Raw genomic sequence first — 14,983 nt, forward strand, 5'->3', positions numbered from 1 at the left:
CTGATAATGAGTACACATGAAATCCAGCCTGGACGTCATGTGTACTCAGAATCCTGACACTTCTGACTCTTTCTTTGTGAGATTCCGGCAAGTGAAACCAAATCTCGCGAGATTACGGATCTAAACTAGATCGTTTTTTTAAATAAAAAGCATTACTGTCACCTACATTACAGCGCCGATCTCCTTATATAGGAGACAGGGCACTTATAATGTGGTGACAGAGCCTCTTTAACTTGTTCAACACTGAAGTGCAGCAAGCAATGACTGTCGATGTAGGACTTGCCATTATAATGGAAATTTTCCCTTTCTTGTTATCAGACTTTATTCAGTTACTTGTATGGTGAAATTTCCGCAGCAATTCATTGCATACTAATTCCCATCTGGCTCTGAAGTAACCCCTTTGGCACTGAAAGGTTCACAAATACAATTTATGCAGTGTGGAAATGTGTGTGAAAGTGTGAGTTACATAAAGACCACTTCTGAATTTCAATAAGTTTGGAAGCCTTTATATAGACTTAATGGTCAAAAAAAATAAAAAATAATATTCTTTGATGGCCTGGTGTTTTGAGAGCGGTTATGAAGTAGTCCTCACTTTTTTTTCAGGCCATTTAGCAGTTTTAGCTGCAGAACATCTATTCAAAGGAGAAGCGGGTTTAATCCAAGATTTAATTCTTTGATAGCGGTTTGGCTGCACATTTTGCTGTAAAAAACTTCAATTACAAAAGAAAAACTGCTGAGTAATCAAAATTACACAAACCATGAAATACATGGTACAAAATTTACTTCTAAATTAATTTAAGCCATCCTTGGACCAAACAATAAGAATGTTACAATTTCATTGGCAGAGCAGCAGTAATGTAAATGCAATGATCCACAGCAGAGAATCACGGTCCCCAAATTCAGGTGCATGAATAGGGCAGATTTTTCCATGAAATGCAGATTGCATCTACATTACATGGCATTTGAATGGAAATGCTCTCTAAACTCGGTGTAGCTTTGCACAAGAAAACTATTAGGACATACTCTGTCTGGATATTATCTTCAATAACCCAGCAACCTTTAAACAGATTGAACCCAGGACTTTTATCGCTTATCTCTGTCAACATATTTCGCAGCACTCTACAGAAGATGTCATCATTTACTGTCATCAGTGGGGCTCACAGTCCAAAGTTCCTATCTATGTTTTTTTTTTTTTAGAGTATGGGAGGAAACAGGAGTACCCAGAGGAAACCCATGCAAACACAAGAACATACAAACTCCATACCCTTGGTAGGATGTTGCTTACTACTAAGCCACCTTGCTGAGGCTCCCTGTTGGCATCCATCGTTTCCAAGATTTCATGGCGTGTGGCACATTTACTATATGGCTTTGATACTTTAGACATTCTTAGAAGGTTTGGAAATCATGTTAAAATCCAACATGCCCGACCCTTCTTTCCCGTTCCAAAATATGCCATAGGGGAAGAGTTGAAAGGAACGCAATACATTAGGCTGTCAGCCTATCTTACGGAAATCAGCAAATTTGACCAAGTTTTGTCTTAGGTGTATGGGCACCTTAAGTTATAACACAAACTTTGGTCTTGTAGTGAAAGCTTCACTTATATTTCTCCAAGTAAGAATAGACAGAAAAGTAAGTAGTTAGCTGGGGAAGCCTAAGTTAACATAGAAAACTAGGAAATGTTACAACAAACTTATAAAGTATGTGAAGAGTTTCACTTTTGATCATTAATAGTGTAACATGCATCCCATCTGTCCTAGAAATAGTACAAAATACTTAGAAGCAGAGGATAAGTGGTATGAAATGTTTCCTGGCAGCTGGGAGGTCTTCGTTTAGAATTTCGCTTAAAGGGGTTGTCCACCTTCTGACAACTGATGACCTATCCACAGGATAGGTCATCAGTATGTCATCGGTGCGGGTCCGACACCTGGACCCCGCACCGATAAGCCGCTCCGGTGGCCTGCGGGCACCGGATGTTGTGGCACATAATGCTATGTACGGAGCCCGAAAGCAGTTGGCTCCGTACATAGCATAGCAGCGTGCTGCAGAACTACAGGTCTGCTCCTATTCACTTGAATAGGAGCAGAGCTGCAGTACCGCAGCTCAGCCGCTATTCCATGGCCGAAGCCAACTGCTTCCGGCTTGTACGATGCACTGGACCAGCTGATCTGTGGGGGCCCGGGTGTCGGACCCCCACAGATCATGTACTGATGACCTATTCGGTTGATAGGTCACCCGTTGTCAGAAGCTGGAAAACCCCTTTAAAGAGGCTCTGTCACCAGAATAAAAATGCTCTAACTCCTACATCAGTTTATCTGCGCTGGAATGTAGTTACTAGCAATGTGTTTTTATTTTAAAAACAATGTTTTTTAACAAAGTTATGGCGTTTAGAACATTTATGCAAATGAGGTCCTTAATGCCCTGTGGGCGGAAGTGACGTCACAGCGCGGTCTCTGCTCAGTGAATCTAGCTTGGGTGTACAGAGGGGTGTATGATGCGGATTGGCCAGCGTCATACACCTCTTTGTCATACGCCCACTTGGTTGAAAATTAAAAAACGCCCAGTTGGGCATTAAGGACCTAATTTGCATAAATGTTCTAAACGCCATAACTTTGTTAAAAAACATGGTTTTTAAAATAAAAACACATTGCTAGTAACTACATTCCAGCGCCGATAAACTGATGTAGGAGATAGAGCATTTTTATTCTGGTGACAGAGCCTCTTTAAGGCACCCGCAACTATGAAAACTGTAGCTTTTATATTTCGTATATTGTAATAAAAATACATATAGGCTTCTATTGTGCAGACAGCTGGATGGCGCCTAAAGGGGGCCAATATGCATTAGATGTTGTTCAAACTCGCTGATTTCATCGGGAAAGGGCGACCATCTAGTGTGTGGCAGTGTCCCGACTCTTCCCCGATGGCAGATGCTGGGGAAAGAAGGATCGGGCATGTTTAAAGAGGCTCTGTCTCCACATTATAAGTGCCCTATCTCCTACATAAGGATATGGGCGCTATAATGTAGGTGACAGTAATGCTTTTAATGTAAAAAACGATCTATTTTTACCACTTTATTAGCGATTTTGGTTTATGCTAATGAGTTTCTTAATGCCCAAGTGGGCGTGTTTATACTTTCGACCAAGTGGGCGTTGTACAGAGTGTATGGCGCTGACCAATCAGTCATGCACTCCTCTCCATTCATTTACACAGCAGCATCACGTTCTTACTAGAACGCGATGTGCAGCCACATACATTAACGTTAATCAAGTGTCCTGATAATGAATATACATGACCTCCAACTTGGACGTCATGTGTATTCAGAATCCTGACACTTCTGAATCTTTTCTGTGAGATTCCAGCAAGCCACCCGTAATCTCACGAGATTACAAGGTAAACGAGATTTCGTTTCCCTTGCTGGAAATCTCACAGAAAAGATTCAGAAGTGTCAGGATTCTGAATACACATGACGTCCAGGCTGGAGGTCATGTATATTCATTATCAGGACACTTGATTAACGTTAATGTCTGTGTATGTGGCTGCACATCGCGTTCTAATAAGAACGCGATGCTGCTGTGTAAATGGAGAGTGCATGACTGATTAGTCAGCGTCATACACTCCTCTGTACAACGCCCACTTGGTCGAAAGTAAAAACACGCCCACTTGGGCATTAAAAAACTCATTAGCATAAACTAAAATCGCTAATAAAGTGGTAAAAATAGATTGTTTTTTTTAAATAAAAAGCATTACGGTCACCTATATTATAGCGCCGATCTACTTATGTAGGAGATAGGGCACTTATAATGTGGTGACAGAGCCTCTTTAAATTTAACACAACCGAGTCTTTTGTTTGCAAGGATGTAAGCTGCTGTCAGAGGGGTCTGGCAGTGGCTTACTCCTTCTCCCCATTGAGAACACATGAAAGTTCGGCCGGCAGCTGTCCAGAGTGTATGGCCAGCTTAAAATATATGCCCAATATAAACAGAAATATTGAACTACTTTGTCACCCCCTTGTGGCTTAATTTATAACTGGTTAGGGTTCCATTATTGTAGGTAACTGCTCCAATTTCCGGTGTACTCAATTTCCTACAACTGTTGCAGTATTTTTATAAACTTTATTGCAAACTAGTTTTGAGTGTTGTCTAAGTTCTGCCAGTCTTCATGAACACATGAAGATGGGTACTTACACTAATACCTTCCTTCTGGCCTCTCTAGCATAAGTAGAGGCTACACGCAGTGCTTTCCTCCATAGAAATGATCGGAGCAGAGATTGGTTTCTGAATGCTGTAAAGCAAGTTTTAAATAGACAAAATAAAGCGGCTCTTTTCACCCCATGCCCCATACAGTAGAGATAAGCATTTTTATTTTGTATGCCCAAAAAAAAAACCCATCTGCAATTGACATTCTTTGTCCAAAAATGTAACCCTGTGGTAGATTACACTTTGAATACAGTCAAGAAACAGTATCCAGAAATTGAGCTGTCAAACTTATTGAAAAATTACACTGTTCTGTAAAACGCTTGGCCCAAAAAAACTGTTTGTACATTAACAAATAGAAGGTATCCAAAAGTATATTGTAAAGGGAACTTCATGCTACCTAGACCACAGGCAGAAGGATATAGTGACAGGTTACCTAAGGACACTAAACCATGTTTTATGCTAAAGTGCTGAGGCATTTTGGAGAAATAAAGGTTTATTGTTTTATTAGTGCCCTATCCCCTCCTAATCTGATAGGCGCTGTAATGTAGAGAAGTGGTTTTTATTTTGAACAACAATAATTTTTGAGCAAGTTATGAACAATTTTAGATTTATGCTAATTAGTTTCTTAATGCCCAACTAGGCGTTTTTTTACTTTTTACCAAGTGGGCGTTGCAAAGAGAAGTGTATGACGCTGACCAATCAGCGTCATACACTTCTCTCCATTCATGTCCATCTGTTCTCACAGCACAGCGTGATCTCACTGTCACTTACTCCCACAGTAACTTTACCGAAGTTTCTTGAGAGTGAATAGACCTCGTCTCCAGCCAGGATGCGATGTCTATTTACACTCCCTTCGGTAAAGTTTCTGTGGGACTTACTCACAGCACATCGTGATCTCGCTGTGAATGACAGCACAGTGTGAAATCGCAAGATCACGCTGTGCTGTGTAAGTCCCACAGAAACTTTACCTAAGTGTCGGGAGTGTGAATAGACATCGCATCCAGGCTGGAGGCGATGTCTATTCACTCTCAAGAAACTTCGGCAAAGTTACTGTGGGAGTAAGTGGCAGCACAGCGTGAGCTCGCTTAATCACACTGTGCTGTGAGAACAGATGAACATGAATGGAGAGGAGTGTATAACGCGGATTGGTCAGCGTCATACACTTCAATTTACAACGCCCACTTGGTCAAAAGTAGAAAAACACATAGTTGGGCATTAAGAAACTAATTAGCATAAATCTAAAATTGTTCACAACTTGCTAAAAAATGATCGCTTTTCAGAATTCAAACCACGGTTGTTATCTACATTACAGCACCTATCAGATTAGGTAGGGGATAGGGTATTTATAAACCGGTGAGAGAGCCTCTAAGTGCATAGGGAGGGACCTGTCAAACAAGCTGAGAAGGACAAGCACTTATTAAAAACACATTCTCTCAAACGCTGCAGCCCTTTAGAGTAAAACATGGTTAAGTGTCAGCAGAGAACCCGTTACTACATCATGCTGCCCGTGGTTAGAGCAGAATGAACATGCTTACAGGTCCTTTTTACCAATAAAAACGAATATGGTATACAGAATGTTTACAATGTCGTCTATTTCATCCATCGGGTTATTTAGAGGGTAACATCGTTGCACAAATACAGTTTTCAGTTGATCTAAATTAGATCACTCCTTACGTATTAACTCCTTGTTAATGGACAGTCTACCTGCAAACAAACAGCAGCGTTAGGCTACATTCACATGAGTGAGGCAGTTGTTTTAATGGCCGTCAAACGGCCGATTTCAGGACAATGAAGTTCTAGGTGTGTATTCACATGGCCGTTTTCTTAACAGGCCGTGAATATTGGCAGTCAAAAAATAGGACACATCCTATTTTTGTCCGTGTTCACAGCCAGACTGCTCCCATAAAGTCAATGGATTAGTTTTTACTGGCTGTGTTCTAAGGAAACAATCCTTGTAACGGCCGGTAAAAACTGATCCTGGCCGAGGACTCCCCACACACAGCACTACTTTGAGCGCTGAGCCCGGGGAAGCCCCTGTCAGCACTGTCCATATAAGGACAGTAAAGTCATGGCTTTCAACAATGGAATCCCCGGCCAGGGCATCACAAGATCTCTGGCCGGGGACTTCAGTCATGTAGATAGCACCCATCTATATAGATAGCTCCCCCTGCCTGAGGAAAGCAAACCCCCCCCATAGTTAGCGCCACTGTAGCTTCTTGTAGGAGCGGAATCCCCGGCGGCCAGACCCAGCTCTGGCAGGGGATTCCGCTCCTGTAGAAGCCCCCGGCATCACTATTCATATATGGACAGTGACGTCAAGGGGTTACTCCTGGAGCGGAATCCAGTGTCCGCTCTGGCAGGGGATTCCGCTCTCCTGACCATATATGGACTGAGACATCAGGGGCTCAGCCTATGAGCGGAATCCCGCTCCTACAGTGAGCTACAGTGGCGCTATATACCGGGGAAGGGGGTGGTATACACAAAGGGGGTGCTATCTACAAGGGCGGTGCTATCTACAGGGGGTGTGGTGCTATATGGGTGGTGTGGCGCTATCTACAGGGGACACTGTGGCACTATGTGGGCTCTGTGGCACTATCTACAATGGGCTCTGTTGCACTATGTGGGCACAGTGGCACTATCTATAGTGGGCACAGTGGTACGATGTGGGCACTATCTATAGTGGGCACAGTGGTACTATGTGGGCACTATCTATAGTGGGCACAGTGGTACTATGTGGGCATTGTGGCACTATCTCTATGTGGGCATTATCTACAGTGGGCACTGTGGCACTATCTATAGGGACATTGCCACACTATCTACAGGGGGGGGGGGGTCGGGACATAAAACCTGACAAATTAAGTTCATATTTTTTTTTTATTTTTTTTACGGCCCTGAAAAAAGGATGATAAATGGCCATTTTACGGACAGACTGACTGAAAATGGATGAAAATTTAGGCACACTGATGCAAAATGGCCATGAAAAACAGACAGTTGACCAGTTTTTATTGACCATTTTTTTTCACTGTCGTGTGAATCTAGCCTTAGGCTACATTCAAACGACAGTGAAAAAAAATGGCCATTAACCCCTTTACGACAAAGGACGGATATATCCGTCCTATGCAGGTGCTAGTTCCTGCATAAGGTCGGATATATCCGTCCCCTGATCGCGTGGGTACTGCCACTGTACCCACGCGATCAGCCTGGCAGGAGCACGGCTGTTATACACTGCCTGGCTCCTGCCCCAACTGCCGGAATCGAAGTGCTCCCCGATTCCGGCAGTTTAACCCATTAGATGCCGCGGTCAATAGCGACAGCGGCATCTAATGTGTTTGACAGAGGGAGCTCCCTCTGTTACCCCATCGGTGCCCCCGCAAAGAAATCGCGGTGCGCCGTTGGGTTTCCATGGCAGCCAGGGGGCCTGACAAAGGTCCCCAGATCTGCCTTCAGCAACTGCCTATTAGGTCATGCCAGAGGAATGGCCTAATGGATTGCCTGTCAGTTTTGCACTGACAGGTGATAGATAATGCTTTGGCATACTAAGTACACCAAAGAATTATAACTGCGATCAGAAGAACGCAAAGTAAAGTTCCCTGGTGGGGGAAAAAAAAAAGTTAGTTAAATAAATTTTATGAAAAAAAAAAAAAAGAAGATTACAGTAAAAATAATAAAAGCACTTTTGTTCCCCAAAAAGTGGTTTTATTTAGTAAATGTGTCAAAACAAAAAACACATGCACATATGGTATGGCCGTGATCGTAACAACTCCAACAATAAAATGAACAAGTCAATCAATAAGTCCCATGTACCCCAAAATAGTACTAATAAAAACTACATCTTGCCCCGCAAAAATCAAGCCCACATACAGCCACATTGATGGAAAAATAAAAGTTACGGCTCTTGGAATGCGGCGATGCAAAAACAAATAAATTTTTTCTAAAAGGGTTTTTATTGTACGAACGTAGGAAAACATAAAACGTTGAGGGGGCGCCCCTCCCTGATTCTAACACTTTAAAAAGGCTCTGTCACCACATTATAAGTGCCCTATCTCCTACATAACAGATGGTCGCTATAATGTAGGTGACAGTAATGCTTTTTATTTAAAAAAAGGATCTGTTTTCACCACTTTATTAGCGTTTTTAGATTTATGCTGAGTTGCTTAATGCCCAAGTGGGCGTGTTTTTACTTTAGACCAAGTAGGCGTTGTACAGAGGAGTGTATGACGCTGACCAATCAGCGTCATGCACTCCTCTCCATTCATTTAGTCAGCGCATAGGGATCCTTTTAGATCGCTATGTGCTGTCTTATACTATATTCCACGGGATGTCTATTCACAATCTCTGCACTTTGTTACTGTTTCTATGGTAGTTACAGCAGAGGAAGCGTAATCTCGTTGTAACCTGTCATCTACAGCATAATCTCGCGAGATTACGCTTCTCTGCTGTAACTACTACAGAAACAGTAACGAAGTGCAGAGATTGTGAATAGACTTCCTGTGGAATGTCTATTCACTGTCTAACCACTTCAGTATCGTTAATGTGTTCGTATAAGACAGCACATAGCGATCTAAAAGGATTCCTATGCGCTGCCTAAATGAATGGAGAAAAGTGCATAACGCTGATTGGTCAGCGTCATACACTCCTCTGTACAACGCCCACTTGGTCTAAAGTAAAAACACGCCCACTTGGGCATTAAGCAACTCATTATTAGCGATTTTAGATTTATGCTAAAGTGGTGAAAACAGATCGTTTTTTTAAATAAAAAGCATTACTGTCACCTACACTTATAATGTGGTGACAGAGCCTCTTTAATTAGTATCCCATAATCGTGCGGACCCATAGAATTAAGGTAACGTATTATTTACGCTGCATAGTAAACGGCGTAAATTTATAAAGTGAAAATCAATGCTGGAATAGCTGCTTATTTTCAATTCTCTCCTAAAATAAAGTTATTCAAAAGTTAATCGATATATTACATGCATCCAAAAATGGTGCAATTAAAAAATACAACTCGTCCCGCAAAAAACAAGCCCTTATACGGCTTTGTCGACGGAATAAAAAGAAAAGTTACGAATCTTGGAATGCGACCGTGAGAAAACAAAAAATAATTCTTGGTCATTGACGGGCAAAAAGCATTTAAAAACTGATCATCTGCCAGTTTATCATGGCCATTTTGCATCAATGTGTCTCTAAATTTTCACCCATTTCCAGTCCGTCTATCTGTTTTTGGATGGATTTCATTTGTCAGGTTTTTTTTTGTCCCAACCCCCTTAAAGCACCAACTCCCCTTGTAGATAGCATCCCCCATGTAGATAGCATCCCCTGTAGATAGCACCACCACCTCTTGTAGATCGCACACCCCATATAGCACCACCTCCCCTTGTAGATAGTGCCACTGTAGCACACTGGGGGAGTGGAATCCCTCTGGCCGGGGATTCCTCATAGACAGTGACGTCAGGAGAGCGGAATCCCCTGCCAGAGCAGGTTGGGGATTCTGCTTCAGGAGTAACCCCTTGACATCACTGTCCATATATGTATAGTGACGTCGGGGGCTTCCCTAGGAGCGGAATCCCCTGCCAAAGCGGGGTCTGGCTACCGGGGATTCCGCTCCTACAGTGGCGCTATCTACGGAGGATGGGGGAGTTGCTATCTTCAGGCAGGAGGTGCTAACTACAAGACTGAAGTCCCCGGCCAGAGATCTTGCGATGGTCTGGCCGGGGATTTTATTGTTGGAAGCCCGACATCATTGCCCTTATATGGACAGTAATGTCAAGGGCTTCCCCGGGCTCAGCCCTCAAAGAAGCACTGTGTGCGGGAAGTCCTCGGCCAGGATCAGTTTTTACCGGCCGTTACAAGGATTGTTTCCTAAAAAAACAGATGGTAAAAACTGATCCATTAACTTCTATGGGAGCCGTCTGATAAAGTGTGTAAAAAAAAAAGTTTTTATTAGTGAAAAATAAAAAATATTAAAAGTTCAAAAAACCCCCCATTTACATTTTTACCCCTAAAGTAATGTAAAAACGTAAATAAAATTAGTATTGCTGCATCCGTAAAAGTCTGAACTATTACAATATAGCGTTATTTAACGCGCACGGTGAACGCCGTAAAAAATAAAAATGTAAAAATCGTTTTGTTTTTTTTGTCAACTTAGCTTTCCCAAAAAAAATGTAACAAGTGATCAAAAAGTTCTACGTACCAAAAAAATGGTACCGATAAAAACTATAGTTCGTCCCGCAAAAAAATAAGCCCTCACACCGCTCAATCGGTGAAAAAATAAAAAATTATGGCTCTCAGAATGTGGTGACACGAACGTGCTTTTGCGGTCCGTGCATAGCCCCGTAGCGCGGACCGCAGAAAAAACGAGCAAGCCTTATTACGGCCGTGTTCTGCGGTCCGTGTTCATTGAAAATGGCTGCGGCCATGTGCACAGCCCGCGATTTGCAGGCGGCTCGCGGCCGACCCGAAAATCACGTGTGCATGAGGTCATAGCCTTAGATTTAAAAAGATAACATGCTGACTTGTCTGCAGTCACCAATAGAGGGTGGTGGCTGCAGGTAACTGGCAAGTTATCCTCTGGATCGGTCTCTGCAGGTGGAGCTACCTGAATCAAAGTACAACTACACAACCCGTGGGGGGATAAAAACATTTTGTTATTGTCAAATGTTAGCCTTATTTTTGTTGCTTACAGCTCATCTTTACACATTGTTACTGTAACAAAACAAAAAAAATACAATGCAGTAAAAGACCACGTACTTGCAGTATTACATCACAACATTGTTTATTATGTGACTTTGTACAATACAAACAAAAAAATACCGAATGCAGTATATGGATACAGCTAAATGCCAAATTGAGATGCTTCTCTCCTTGTGAGGCCATGATTGCCATTTCTAGCAATGCATAAAATAGACTGCACAATAGGGTAGGAACAGAATGTTTATTATTTTCATCTAGAAATGACCTATAAATGCATTATTCCTGCTGCATTACCACAAAACATAGGAAAGTATTTAAAGAAGCAGAAAGTAAAAAACAAAAATATATAAAAAGGTTTTACTCACTGACTCCTACCGCAAAGAAATATGATATACTTTAAATCCGTAGAGCCAATAATATCTAAAGTAAATGTTATTACAAAAAGGAAGCCGTAATTAGAGTCTCCTGGATAAAGAAGGTACTAAATGGAAAAGCATATATTTTAGATTTTCCCCACTCAAGAGAGTTTGGTTCTTGGGAAAAAATGATAGAAGAGAAAAGCCAACTGTGCACTGTAAGCCTATAATTCCCATGTGTATCTTAAACAATGGAAGTGTCAAAATAGGGGAGGGGGTGGTAAATGACAAAAAAAAAACATATGTATGGAAGTTCTCTATTACATGTGCGTGAGTTAGAAGATGCAACAAAAGTATGGCGTTTATCTTCACTGTTAAGCTAGAGTCCTTGTATTGCGGAATATCCTGTTACCAGCCACCAGACCACTCTTATACAACAATAAAATGCTTTTTCTTGATTTTAAAATAAAGACATCAGTTAAAAAGAGAAAAAAAGGGAGTAGAAAGGGAGTAGTTACTTGCAGCGTATAGTTCTCCAAGTATGCAAAAAAAACATAACAAAAAAAAAAACCTCAAACAATTCAAGGCATCTTAACCTCCACTACAATCAATAATAATAATAATAATAAAAAAAAAAAAGGTCATGCTGTTTAATCCAACATTAATGGATGCAACTGGTTTCAAAAGTGGCTGAATTGCTCCAACAAACAGGATGTCTTTGCTGGCAAGTTGGCAACTGATACAGAATACGGTGGTCAACAAATGTCTTAAAAGATCTTCCCTTTCTTCTTATTTTTCTCCAAGGTCCTAAGAAAAAAAGAAGAAAATAACTAGGTGTACACATCTCAAAAATCCACCAAAATAAAGACAATGATCAACCGATTGAGTGTGGAAATGTTGCATATAGAATACACATCTTTACACTCAGTCGGAGAGCTGCTACACCCTCATTATTTGACACCATCAACTCTTCCCTGCTTAGTTTGCCATAATTTGCCAATGGCTGATCTTTACCAGTGTATAAAAGGAGGCGGATGTAATAGGCTAGTCAAAAACCTCAGAGCAACTGAAAACTAGATGATCGGTGTGTATTATAGCACTGAAAGTGAGTGGTGTTTTCCTTCATAAGGGGTAAAAAAATGACATTAAAAATAAAAAACTTTCAAATTAAAACACCTAAACAAAAATTTATTTTTAGGAGTATTATATTCAGTTCACTATGAATACAAGGGCAGGGGTGGACTATTTACTATAGACCTTAGGTCCCGGTTAGACCACTTCAAGAGCCTGTTTGAATACTTTAGCGGTCAGCAAGAACTTCCATAGATCAGGTGTTGTAGGATTATATGTAACTAAAGCTTAAATCACTGTAGAAATGGAAAGTTTTAAAACTTTCTAATATACTTTGGCCCACATATGTACTTTTAGCGGTAAAATCTGTGACTTTTGTAGTCGCTCTGCAAAATTGTGTGGGTGGAATTGGTCTCCAAAGGAGACTTAGTTTTCGCCAGTTATTATGTGGATCAGGAGGAAATGGCACAAATTTTGGAAAAACGCATTAAATGTATTAAAACGTGGGCGCCTTTTTGCCCATAATCACTCCAACTGCCATCTTTACCTAGATTGGGATTTATCAACGGATCAGCGACAGAGGCACCTAACAGAGAATCCAATGCACAAGTGAACGTAGAATTAACAGCGTGGATTCCAGAGTGATACAGCTGGGGCCAATGGTAAATTCTGGTTGCTCATTGAGGTCCCGTCCAGGGGAGGTGTACTCCAAGGAAATGGGCATCCTAGGCATATGTTCAGTTTGCCACCCCCGTATAACCGGCCATGGAAGTATTTCTGTAGGGGCTATAGCTGCACAGCTACTTGTAGCATATGCTATGATGTAATTGTAGCATATGCTATGATGTAATTGTAGCATACAGCAACATGATGACCTCTTGGGGTATGTGCACACGGCTTATTTTTGGCCGTTTTTCGGGCCGTAAACGGCCGAAAAATCGGAAGCAGAACGCCTCCAAACATCTGCCCATTCATTTCAATGGGAAAAACGACGTTCTGCTCCCACGTGTCGTTTTTCCCAACAGCTGCGAAAAAGAAGTGTATGTCACTTCTTGAGACGTTTTTGGAGTAGTTTTTCATTGACTCTATAGAAAAACATCTCCAAAAACGCCTGTAAAAAAGTGCAGTGAAAACAGCGAGTTGCTTAAAAAACGGCTGAAAATCAGGAGCGGTTTTCCCATGAAAACAGCTCCGTATTTTGAGACTTTTTTAGTAAGCATGTGCACATACCCTTACAGTGCCCATAGACAATGACTATTAAAGTGTATCTATTATTTAATAGAAACTTAATGCCAACACATAGAAGCAGAATGATTTCTGTAGGTACAGTCCTGCTGTTCGTTTTTTTTTACCCTCATAGGTCTTAGGCTCCACTCACACGAAAGGGTCCAAGTGTCGGCCGATAAAAACAGCCGTTTTGCATCCGTTACGTGTTTCTGTTTTTAACGGCCAATTTTGGCCCGTTTTTTTTCCTGTCCGTTTTAAAAACGGATTCATTTCAGTTGTACATTTTTTGCCCCACACAGCCCCCCTTGTAGGTAGTGCCACACATCCCCCCGTAGGAAATGGCACACAGCCCCCCCGTAGGAAATGGCACACAGCACCCCCCGTAGGAAATGCCACAAAGCCGCCCCCGTAGGAAATGCCACACAGCCCCCCCCCCGTAGGAAATGGCACACAGCCCCCCCGTAGGAAATGGCACACAGCCCCCCCGTAGGAAATGCCACACAGGCCCCCCCCGTAGGAAATGCCACACAGGCCCCCCCCGTAGGAAATGCCACACAGGCCCCCCCCCCGTAGGAAATGCCACACAGGCCCCCCCCGTAGGAAATGGCACACAGGCCCCCCCCGTAGGAAATGGCACACAGGCCCCCCCCCCGTAGGAAATGCCACACAGGCCCCCCACATAGGAAATGGCACACAGGCCCCCCCCCGTAGGAAATGGCACACAGGCCCCCCCCTGTAGGAAATGGCACACAGGCCCCCCCCCGTAGGAAATGCCACACAGCTCCCCCGTAGGAAATGCCACACAGGCCCCCCCGTAGGTAATGCCACACAGCCCCCCGTAGGTAATGCCACACAGCCCCCCGTAGGTAATGCCACACAGCCCCCCGTAGGTAATGCCACACAGCCCCCCGTAGGTAGTTCTACACAGCAGCCCCCCATAGATGGTACCCCCCTACCTTTCTGTAGATAGCTCCCCGCTCCAGGAGAAGTCCCTGACTTCAATGTCCATATATGGACAATGAAGTCAGGGACTTCTCCTGGAGCAGAAACAACGGCCACAGCGCCGGGGATTCCGCTTCAGAAGTCCCTGTGTCCATATATGGACAGTGAAGTCAGGTACTTCTCCTGGAGCGGAATCCCCAATCCCTGGCCACAGTGTTGCCGAAGCTGTGGCCGGGGATTCCACTCCTACAGCGAGCATAAAAATAGCCTCCTCCTCACATGCACTGTGGAGAGGAGGCGAGAACGAGCGACGGAAGACACGGCCTTCACTCGGAACACATTCCAGTGATGGCCGTGTATTACCAGGCCCCATAGACTATGGCAGCCGGGCGGCCGAAAATAGGACATGTCCCATGTTTTGACAGCCGGGTTTCCCAGGCTTTTAAAAATTCGGTCAAGTGAATAGCCCCATTTGGGGTCTATTGTTCTTACTGCGGCTGTGTG

At 42.9% G+C, this 14,983-nt stretch overlaps 1 protein-coding gene across 4 annotated transcripts in view; it reads right to left on the reverse strand.

Moving 5' to 3' along the window:
* Positions 1-10,948: 10,948 nt before the first annotated feature.
* Positions 10,949-14,983, reverse strand: part of SEPTIN7 (septin 7) — a 220,265-nt gene continuing 216,230 nt past the window's right edge. For all 4 annotated transcript variants that reach the window (XM_075827030.1, XM_075827029.1, XM_075827031.1 and 1 more), the window contains one exon: positions 10,949-12,046. In XM_075827030.1, coding sequence (XP_075683145.1) covers positions 12,007-12,046 — 40 coding nt within the window. In that variant the 3' untranslated portion in view covers positions 10,949-12,006. The remainder of the gene's footprint in view (positions 12,047-14,983) is intronic.

The sequence above is a fragment of the Rhinoderma darwinii genome, chromosome 5 (genome assembly GCF_050947455.1).
Source record: "Rhinoderma darwinii isolate aRhiDar2 chromosome 5, aRhiDar2.hap1, whole genome shotgun sequence".
Lineage (NCBI taxonomy): Eukaryota > Metazoa > Chordata > Amphibia > Anura > Rhinodermatidae > Rhinoderma > Rhinoderma darwinii.